Genomic DNA, 11,183 nt, shown 5'->3' on the forward strand with positions numbered 1-11,183 from the left:
CAGGTAAAATTAGATCAATTTAAACTATCTACTGTACAGGTAAAGACATACAGAAAAATAATAAGCTGTAACAATGTGTGAGCGCTAACTATGAACGAGAGAGAGAGGGAGAGGGGTTGTCCTTACTTCAGTGAGTGAAATTATTTATCAATTATTACGGACACTGAGAGAATAACACGAGAGAGAGAGAGAGAGAGAGAGAGAGAGAGAGAGAGAGAGAGAGAGAGAGAATGTCCTCACTTGAAATATCAAGTTAAATTATTTATGAATTAACAGAGACAGAGAGAATAACATGAGAGAGAGAGAGAGAAAGAGAAGTTATTCTTACATTAGATACCCAAAGATGGAAATTCAGTATTAAACTAACTTTTAAATGAAATTAAAGTTACTGTAATTTCATTTAAATGTTAGCTTAATAAATTACCCTTTAAAAAAGAAATAAATGTTTAACATAAGAATATAGGAGAGTGTGAACATTAGTATACTATTTCTCTCTCCCCCCATTTCACCGATCTATTTTTAGAAGTCTTCTCAACCTCATTTTTAAAAACTTCTTTATTCTGTCTCTTTCTCTTTGTTCTGAAATGTTCTATGTCTCTATGTTTTAGAACGGCGTACAGTTTGTAGAAGGTAAAGGTAAAATTAGATCAATTTAAAATTATCTGCTGTACAGTTCAAGACATACAGAGAAACCGTAATATGTAGGTTGCACTAACTATGAGCGAGAGAAAGAGAGAGAGAGAGAGAGAGAGAGAGAGAGAGAGAGAGAGAGAGAGAGAGAGAGAGAGAGAGAGAGAGAGAGAGATAACAGGGGTCCTTAATTACAAGAGTGAAATTTTTAATGAATTATCATGGACACACACACACAGAGAGAGAGAGAGAGAGAGAGAGAGAGAGAGAGAGAGAGAGAGAGAGAGAGAGAGAGAGAGAGAAATCTTTGACCCCTGATCAGCAACACTCCCCCTTCTTGTCATGTTAAAGTGACATGTCTGACAGCTTTTGCCTTCGAGCTTCTTACAAAAGATGAGGGAAAGAATTTGTTTGTTTAGAATAATACGAATTTTGTAATTACAATTATACTATTATTATTATTATTATTATTATTATTATTATTATTATTATTATTATTATTATTATTATTATTATTAATATTTGAAAATTTGTACTTATTATTAGGTAAAAAATTTATTTATCATACAAAACAAATAAACATACCTGTATACAAGTACCATAAAATTCTCTCTTCTCAGTAAAAGAGAGAGAGAGAGAGAGAGAGATTATTACTTTTAATGTTTAATGTTATTTAATTCACACTTAAAAGCTCGAAAACTTATAAATTACATAAAAAATTATATATATACACTTTTCAGGGTTTCTCAGTGATCGCAAATGTTTGTATGTCTTTGAAAAACTCATGAATAACAATTAGTTAGGTGCCAATGAAAAATTATTATGTCTGTGAATTCGCAACTCGAATCGCAATAAGTTCAGGGTATTACTGCATATATATATATATATATATATATATATATATATATATATATATATATATATATATATATATATATATTATATATATATATTGCTACAAATGTCCCAGGGATACCTACTTGATTCTGGGCGGCAACGGATGAACGCAGGGAGTTCCTTACATTATCAAGAAATCTACTGTATTTATTACACATCTGACTCAATATTAGGACAACTTCATAGACAAACAAGGGAAATCTGTGGCTTAGGGCCTTCTTCATGTGAAGGAAAATTACGGAAACTCAAGGGTTCTCTTAACTAATTATATATACATAACAAACACAGATCAGAGGAATGACGAATTACTGGTCAGGTAATAATAAGGGCCTGCTAAATCAATGAATCCTACACAGAATAAATATTCTACGCTGATGATGTCTTCATAACAGGAAACATCGCAGCTGAGGGTAGAAGAGGGACTGTGCATGGATAGAATCGAGAGATTCCACAGCTGAGGCCTATCTGCAATATATATATGCAAGACGGTTACTTGCAAGAATAATGACACTCAAAGGGAACTGAGGGAAATGCACAGATGGTGCCAAGTAACTCAGTTCAACACTAAATGCATAATTACGTTAACACTGAATGCTTCAACGCAAATTATTGAAGTTGATTGTACAATGGAAAATAAATGAAAAATCAGACAGAGAAATAACAGGAATTGTGACTGACTATGAAACCTTATTCAGGTACACTACCTTCATCAAACTGACAGTGTCCTCGTTCGATAGGACGCTGGCGATGGGGGAGGAAGTTAAAATGTCACTATAAAGGTATACTGGTTCGAACCTCGGGGTCGAACACGTGGAAAGTTCGAGAGTCAGGCGAGGTTAAGGACATCTGTCCCCGGTGGTGTTCGGGCGCTCTTCTCTCTCTTGGTTTCCGTTGCATCATCTATAAATAACCTTCTGAGATTACACATCGCGTCCAACATAGGTGGCGCAAAGGTCAATCTTTGCCACATTTTCTATATAGGCCACGTGGCATAATTAACCCTCATGGAGGGCTTAGAGCAAGGCGAGGCTCCAGCTTTCTCTTTTTGGCTCTGCCCTTTCCTTGCTTGACGCCGAGAAGGTACATCGGTCACCTGGAAAAAAAGGCCCTAGGCAGTCATTTGGACAGAGAGAAGGGTTAGGCTTAACCATTTTGGGGAATGAAGGAAAGAGTTCATGAAGGGGCGAGTGGAAACCCACAGTTCTAGTAATTAAAACTATTGAAATGAATTTTATTTCTTTCTCTGCTACGTTACAGACGTAAAAATGGACACAAGTGGCTTGGAAGGAGGTTCCATCTGTCGCACCTCCCCAACCAAGTTAGCATTCACACCCTAGATCGGATGAGAATGTTTACCAGCAAGCAAACTCACTTAAAGACTTTACTTCTCTCTCATTTCCCTTCAGTCCCTTATAATTTAACTTAAACTTCTGCATAATAATCAATTTCAAGAGGCAAAACAACACTAACATTTACATTAATGCAGAATAAATACTTGCTGCTAGAAATGACATATTCTTATAATTGAATTCCTATTACGTTAAGGCAGCATTTTTCACAAAGAAATGGTGTAGTTAAAACAATGAATTAATACTAGGTTATTTCTAGAGATACTTCATGCACTCTTAACAATAATCGATTACGAATTTTGCACGCGTGCAGTTAGTCTGCCTTGAAGAGGCATTGCAATAAGGTAAACATGGGTTTAGTTAGGTGTTTCCACAATACTTGAGCAATGCTCAGTGCCATTTGGGTACTATAAACACAAGATCGCGAGCCTGAGACTCGAGATTTATCACAGAGATTCACAAAGATAATAGGTGACAGATTCAGAGTAATCAATGATTGTTAATAAAAGAGGATGATTAAATATGCCAAAATGACATTCCTTAGCCTATGGAAAACGGCTAGGTTCATTCTTTAGCCCAAGGAGGCCACAAAGGTAGCCAGAAGGTGCGACTCCTCTGGCAGGATCATTTGCCAACATCTGCAGTAATGGCACTGTGCCAAGTTTGCACTCATATAATAATAACTAATGACAATGGCATATCGTATTTTAAATGCATCATGCTGTGGGAGGCATGAAAGGGAAGTCATAGGACTTATACAGTTGGCATATCTATCAATGGCACTCTGCACTGGCATAGGGGATTAAAGTAAAATGGGGCCTTGGTGAGGCATAAAATAAGTGTGCGTAATAATCAAAAGTAAGGAAGGGAAATGTTGAAGGAAAAGAATAGCGGATAGAGTTATAAGGAAAATAAATAGGTGAAGGACCCTGACATCCTCTTCTGGATAGAGGTGCCAAAGTCTTTGTAGGATAAAGGGATGGCACTGTGCCAGTTTGGCATGGGTGCCAGGAGAGCTCGGGTGCTCTCTTTAAGCTACCTGGAATTATCCACACAGGTGGTATTTCCTCCACGGACCTCTCTTATTTTGATGACTTCTCTTGGTCGGGGAATCGGTGGAACCGAGCTTGGGGAGGGTATTTGAGTCCCACCTGTGTCGGCTTCTTTGACAGCTGATGCAGGGGCCTTCTTTGCAAGCTCTACCACGATCCGTTGCTGTTCCTTGAGTTCATCGGCCAACTGAGACATGGCAGAATCCTTACTGTTGTGTCTGAGGCAGACTGAGACAAAGAGGAAATGGTCGTGGGGAGTGTGAGAGGCTCGCAGGTAAGAATGACCAGCTCAGGCATGGGTTGCAAGGCCACGCCTTTGAGTAAGCTTCCGCTGTGGTTGGAAGGATCCGTCTCTCTTACCAGCATTGGTAGCGGAGCCAAGCAGGGAGAAGAGAGGGGACCCGGACTGGGATCTCTGGAATGGAGATCAGGGGCATGCTCTGGTGCTGGCACTAAGGCAGGGTCAGGCACTAATATTTGATTTGGAAATTGCTCCTTTCGGGACGGACAGAGCTTGGCACTGCTCAGTGCACCAAAGTGACACTCGCAGAAATTGTGTATCAAGAGTAGGATCTCCTGGAGGGGAATCTATTTGGGGCCCTGGCACTGGGGCAGGGCCAGGCGCCGGGATGGGATCGGGAATCGATCTTGGTGGAGTGGGCCACTGCACATTGCACTCAGGTGGCACTGGCAGTGGAATAAATGCAGGCGTTCAAGGCTTACTCGTGCCTAATGAATGAATTGGGAGATTTGGAGCCCTGGATTGCTGTAACTTAGATGGGGACTAGAAGTCTTGTCCCAGGAGGATGTCATAACCTCCAGGAATGTATCTGGTGACTGCAAGGTCGCAGATTTCAGATCTGTGAGGTCTCGTGATCCTCAGCTTGACAATAGGGGGTATCATCTTACAGTGATTGATACCCTCAATCGTGACGAGTTTATGTCTGTTAATGGTAGCTCCACGGGGAACTTTGTCTTCCCTTATGAGGGACAATTGTGCGCCAGAATCATCAAATGCCTTGACCTGGCTGGCGGGGCACCCACCTTGGGGAAGTACCACATAAATGGGACCCTAGGTTGGAGGACCTAAAGATGTTGGGTCAGTGACTGCCAAGGCAAGGGCGGGTGTATTTGACTTATTATTATTAGGGTATCTTGCCCATTGGGTGGAGTGCCCATAGACTTTGCAAGAGGGCCAGTAAGTCCAGCTATAATCTTTACCTGGCACTGTCCCATTGGAGGGAGCAGGCCCTTTACCCCTTGTCCACAATAGGAATCGTGACTGACTAAGAAACCTTATTCTGGTACATTACCTTCGTCAAGCTGACGGTTTCCTCGTTCGATAGGGCGTTGGCGATGAAGGAGGGAGTTAAAAGGTCAATCTTTGTCACATTTTCTATATAGGCTGCATGGCATCAGTTAACCCTCGTGGAGGGTTTTGATCAGAGCAAGGTGCCAACTTTCTCTTTTTGGCTCTGCCCTTGCCTTGCTTGACACTGAGAAGGTACAACAGTCACCTGGAAAACAAGGCCTTAGGCAGTCATTTGGACAGAGAAAAGGGTTAGGCTTAACCATTTTGGGGAATGAAGGAAAGAGTTCATAAAGGGGTGAGTTGAAACCCACAGTTCTAGTAATTAAAACAATTGAAATTAATTTTATTTCTATCTCTGCTATGTTACAGATGTAAAAACAAACACAGGTGGCTTGGAAGGAAGTTCCATCTGTCGGAATTATATATATATATATATATATATATATATATATATATATATATATATATATATATATATATATATATATATATATATATATATATATATATATATATATATATATATATATATATATATATATATATATATATATATATATATATATATATATATATATATATAAATTTCTGACTCATGTCGGGATCGAACCCAGGTCTCTCAGGTGGAAAGCAAGGGCATTATCCACTGGGCTCGATCCCGACGTGAGTCAGAAATTTATTTCTGTTCCACACGTGATTGTGTGTTGATGATTTCTATATATATATATATATATATATATATATATATATATATATATATATATATATATATATATATATATATATATATATATATATATATATATATATATATATATATATATATATATATGTATATATATATACATATATATATACATATATATATATATATATATATATATATAGATAGATAGATAGATAGATAGATAGACAGACAGACAGATAGATATATATGTATATATATACATATACAAATATTTGTATACATATATATACATATAAATAAATATATATGTATATATATATATATGTATGTATGTATATATATATAAATATATATATATATGTATACATATACATATGCATATACAGTATTATAGAGTTGTTAGTGTTGGGGAGATCTTTGAAAACGGAGTATCTTTTACATTTTTGCTTGAATTTATTACAAAGATATACAGAGGAATGACTTTTCTCCCAGGGAGAGCTTTCCCCTGAACAGCACGAGCTTCAGTTCTCACTCTCGCTATTCCTTGCAAACTCCACACATACTGGTTAAAAATTGCTGGTTTTACTTAACCATCATGAGAGTCTAGATGAATGACCAAAGTTTATGTGACAACGATACAGAAGTCATTCGCACATATTGAAAATAAAATGGTAATGACTATCTCTTTATAAGATCTATTATAAAAAAATTTTAAGTGGCAACAGCCGGATACTGTAGTAACATTTAGTGGAATGACTGTGCTCTCAATGCCCTTTTTCTCCTTCATTGTTAATTCCACTTAGTCCTGAGTGCATCAGGCAGGGCGATGGGGTAGCACATTCGGTAGGAGTTGATACCGTTAATAGATTCCATTTGCTATAGGTAACTCATAAGTAGGTGTCAACGTCATCGAATTCGTCATATACAGACCGTATTAACCCGTTATGTATCCGTCTACTCTGAGGTGCTAGTACTAAAAATGGTGGAAGCTTGTGAGAGAGGTGCGAAATAATGAGCAGGAAGACAAGTACTGCTAGTTTATTGATGAAAACTAGCTGCTTATAAAGCGGGATGCAGACGTCTGTGTAGTTCGCAGAGACCGCTCGTATAAAGATTTACTGGTAACCTGAGGTCAAACTAATTCCTTGAAAAAACAGGACAGGTTCATACAGAGAACATAGTGATCAAAAATGTCTGACATACGACATAGATAACTCGTCACTTGTACATAATACATGATTGTTTAGAAAGACAATATGTGCACAGTTTACAATTATGATGATAAATATATATTCCGCTCGACCTTAGGTTGTGGAAAGGCACCACAGAAAACGGGATGTTCTCCACAGAGAAAGCAGTGAGCGGGGACTTTACAATACTCGCCCCCCCCAAGACAGAGGCAACGTCTGATTAAACCAGGTATCTGCTGGGGTGACGAAGGGGGCCTCTCTTGATGTCAACTGGAGAGGGTGGTCGCCTTCCCCAGTGTCCTCTGCAGTGGTTTGTTGGGGTGCCTTTCCATCAGGTTTTTGGGTTTTCCGGGGATGCCCTCGCCTCCTTCCTGCAACCGGGGTTGTTCGAGGGGTCGCCATATCACGCAGGAGATCTTGGGGTCCACCTTCGTTGCCCGCCCTCCAGGAGTGCAGGTTTGAGACGATCTATTGACACCCAGTCTTCCCGCCCATGGATGGATATTTGGAATGCCTTCTTGTTCTTTTCCAGTACAAGGAAAGGTCCCCTGTAGGGTCTAGTCAAGGGTGGGCGTATGGCGTCGCCCCTGACGAAGACATGGGTGGAGGAGGACAGCCCAGGGGGCATGAAGGGGGACATCCTGTCGGTGAATGTCTTTTGGCAGGGGGCAAACTTTCCAACCCTGTATCGGAGCCTCTGCATTCCTATGTCATCCCTGTTCTCTGCAATGAGTTCCCCCGGGATTACCAGAGTCTTCCCGTAGACTTTTTCCACTGAGGAGGGGTCGCCAGTGCCGCTGGGGGCGGTCGTCAACCCAAGGAGGACCCAGGGCAGCTGGTACTTCCAGTTTTCAGAGGAGCAACAATCCATGAGGGACACCTTCAGACACCTGTGGAACCTTCCCACCATTCTGTTGGCTGCGGGGTTGTAGGCGGTGGAGCTGTGGTGAGTGGTCCCCATTAGATGTACCATGGTGGTCCACAGCTCAGACAGGAAAGCGGGCCCCTGTCTGTCGTTACATCATCTGGGACACCGAACCAGCTGATCCAGCTGGAGAGGAGGGCTTCCGCACATGCACTGGAGGTGGCTTCTTCCATGGGTGTAGCTTTGGGCCACCTGGTGGAGCGGTCGGCGACTGTCAGTAGGTATCTGGCTCCTCCTGATGGGGGAAGAGGTCCTACTACATCGACATGGGTGTGCCCGAAGCATCTCTTTGGCTGGGGGATTTTGCCCACTCCCAATTTGGTGAGCCATCCCACTTTATTTGCCTGACGCTGCATACATTGTCTTGCCCAGGCTGTCGTGTTTTTCTGTATGCCATGCCAGACGAACTTCTACGTCAGTAGTCTGGCTGTTGTCCTTCCAGAGGGGTAGGATAGGCCGTGGATGATGTTGGAAATCAGCTGACCTCTGGTGGCGGGTACCAGGGGGTGGGGGCGTCCAGTAATGTTGATCTTTCTGAGCTGAAGGGCACATCCTTCCACTTCAGCGACATGACGGCTGTATGGTAGGCTGAGGTCTCAGGGTCAGCAGCTTGTCCGCAGGAGAAGTCCTCGTAATCGATCCCGAGCTGTATGGAATTGATCTCGATTCTCGAGAGGGCATCAGCTACCGGGTTCTTCCTGCTGGGGAGGTATTTGATGGTGCAGGTGAACTCCACAATGGCTGCGAGGTGCCACTGCTGCCTAGAGGACCATGCGTCGCCCAGCTTCGTGAAGGCGTGGACTAGCGGCTGGTGGTCAGTCCAAATTGTGAAGAGTGTCCTCTCCAGGAGGAACTTGAACTGCAGCACCGCCTGGTATGCTGCGAGGAGTTCTTGGTCGAAGGCGCTGCTGTAGCAGGACTCAGCAGGGTTTAGCCTCCTACTGAAGAAGGCAATGGGCTGAGGGGTCTCTCTGATGACCTCTTCTAGGACTGCTCCACAGGTGACGTTGCTGGCGTCCATCATCAGCTGGAGGGGAGTGCTGGGGTCCTGGTGGATCAAAACTGTTGCTTTGGCAAGGGAGGCCTTTGTCAGGAGGAAAGCCTTTTGCTGGTTGGGGCCCCACACTAAGGTCTTTGGACGTCCCTTCAGGACCTCCGTCAGGGGGGCCATGGTGTGAGCAATCCCCAGGATGAATCTTCTGTAGTAGTTGACCATCCCGAGGAATTCTTGTACGGCCCTGATAGAGGTAGGGGTGGGGAACTTCTCAACAGCTTCGACCTTCGATGACACTGGGCGGATGCCTTCCGGGGATATCTCGTGGCCCAGGAACTCCGCCTTCTCAACGCCGAAGGTGCATTTGTCAAACCTGATGACGAGGCCACTCTCCTGCAGGCACTGCAGGACTTTCCGGATGTGTCACAGGTGTCCCTCCCAGGATCTGGAAAAGATTAGGATATCGTCGACGTAGCAGATGCAGAAGTCCAGGTCCCCCAGGATGCTATCCATCAACTTCTGGAAGGTCGCGCCCTCGTTCCTCAGACCGAAGGTGGAGAAGGCAAAGACATAAGACCCAAAGGGCATGACGATGGCGGTTTTGGGGATGTCCTACAGCGCTACTGGGACCTGAAAATAAGATTTTATTAGGTCCATTTTGGGGAATATCCTGGCCCCGTGGAAGGAGGTCATCAGGTTCTGTATGTTCGGCAAGGGGTAGTGGTCCGGTTCTGTTGCCAGGTTCAGCCACCTGTAGTCGCCACAGGGCCTCCAGGTGCCATCTGCTTTCTGCACCATGTGAAGAGGGGAAGCCCACAGGCTGGGAGCATTTTTGCATATGCCCATCCTTTCCATATTTGCAAAGGCCTTTTTGGCCTCCTGAAGGTGCTGCGGGGGAAGCTGTTGGAACATTGTGTGCGTCGGGGGCCTCTTCGTCTTAATATGGTGGTATATCCCATGTTTGGCAGGAGTCTCAGGCATCTGGCGGAGCTCGGGTTTGAAGACCTCCGGGAACTCCTTCAGGAGGGAACCATACTGGTGGGGCACGATGGAACAGATGGCGGTCTCCCTGGGGCCTGGCAACAAGGGTAGGGACTGGCAGGACTGGGTGTCCAGCAGTCGTTTGTGGCCAACGTCAACTGCCAGAGTGAAGTGGGTGAGGAAATCCGCCCCCAGGAGTGGAGTCCTGACGTCCGCAAAGATGAACTCCCAGCTGTACCTCTGGCCAAGGATGGAGATCAACAGGAGCTTGGTGCTGTGGGAAAGGATGGGGGACCCGTTTACGGCTGTCAGGCAGGTAGCTGGTTCCGGCGGTCGTCTGCGGTCCTCTCCTGAAGGTGGAAACACCAAACGCATGGCTCCAGTGTCGACCACCGTCATCCTGCCGGAGATTGCGTCGAGGAAGTAGAACCCTACTGGTAAGGGGGCCCTGGGTATTTTTGTTGTTGCTGCCACGGCGTCCCGTGGGCTTGGCCACCACCTCCTCTGTTTTTTTTTTAAGGGAAGAAAAGGCAGGGGGCTTCACACCTCCAGGCAGCTCTCCAGAACCTCCAGTGGAAGTAGCATAGCCCCAGCCCTTCCCTCTTCTGCTGGTGGGACGACCTTTTCTGCTCAATGGAGTTGACAGGCTCCGTGGTGGGGTCCTCTGGCAGGAGGCAGTTGGCGGAGTGTGCAGGCATGGTCGCCCACTTGGCCGCCTTTGTGGAGTCCATCAGCTGCTGCGCCAACCTGATTAGGTCCCCAACCGGAAGGGTGTACACATCTGTGATCTGCCCACAGACCTCTGGCAGTAGCTGCCGCAGGAAGATCTCCCTCGACAGACTGATTTCCTTGTGCCTGCCACTGCTGTCAGTCTCAGGGAGGAGGAGGAGGTCCTGGAGGGTGTGCCACATTTCCAAGAGGTTTCCCTCTTGCTGGGGGTTGAGGGCGAGGTCAAGGGCGAGGGCAGCTCTCTCGGAGACCGGCAGGGAGCAGGTCTCGATGAGAGTGGATTTCAGTTCTTGGAAGGTGGCGAGACTGACATTGTCATCAACCAATGGGCAATCTTCATATAAATCTCCTCCGGGAGGGCGTTACTGGCGATGTCCACCTTCAACACCTCGCCAGTCGGGCCTGCTATTCTGAATTGCCCCTCGACCCTGTAGAA

General features: G+C 44.5%; 1 protein-coding gene across 1 annotated transcript; it reads right to left on the minus strand.

Annotated features, from left to right (window-relative positions):
* Positions 1-7,521: 7,521 nt before the first annotated feature.
* LOC136827126 (uncharacterized) lies at positions 7,522-8,091 on the minus strand. Its single transcript, XM_067084887.1, has one exon. It carries the CDS (start codon positions 8,089-8,091, stop codon positions 7,522-7,524), a length of 570 nt encoding a protein of 189 aa, XP_066940988.1.
* Positions 8,092-11,183: the final 3,092 nt, after the last annotated feature.

Source organism: Macrobrachium rosenbergii, chromosome 41, assembly GCF_040412425.1.
Source record: "Macrobrachium rosenbergii isolate ZJJX-2024 chromosome 41, ASM4041242v1, whole genome shotgun sequence".
Taxonomy (NCBI): domain Eukaryota; kingdom Metazoa; phylum Arthropoda; class Malacostraca; order Decapoda; family Palaemonidae; genus Macrobrachium; species Macrobrachium rosenbergii.

Excerpts from the sequence above, each read along its gene's own strand:
- LOC136827126 (XM_067084887.1), bottom strand. The coding sequence starts at position 8,091 with ATGGTACATCTAATGGGGACCACTCACCACAGCTCCACCGCCTACAAC.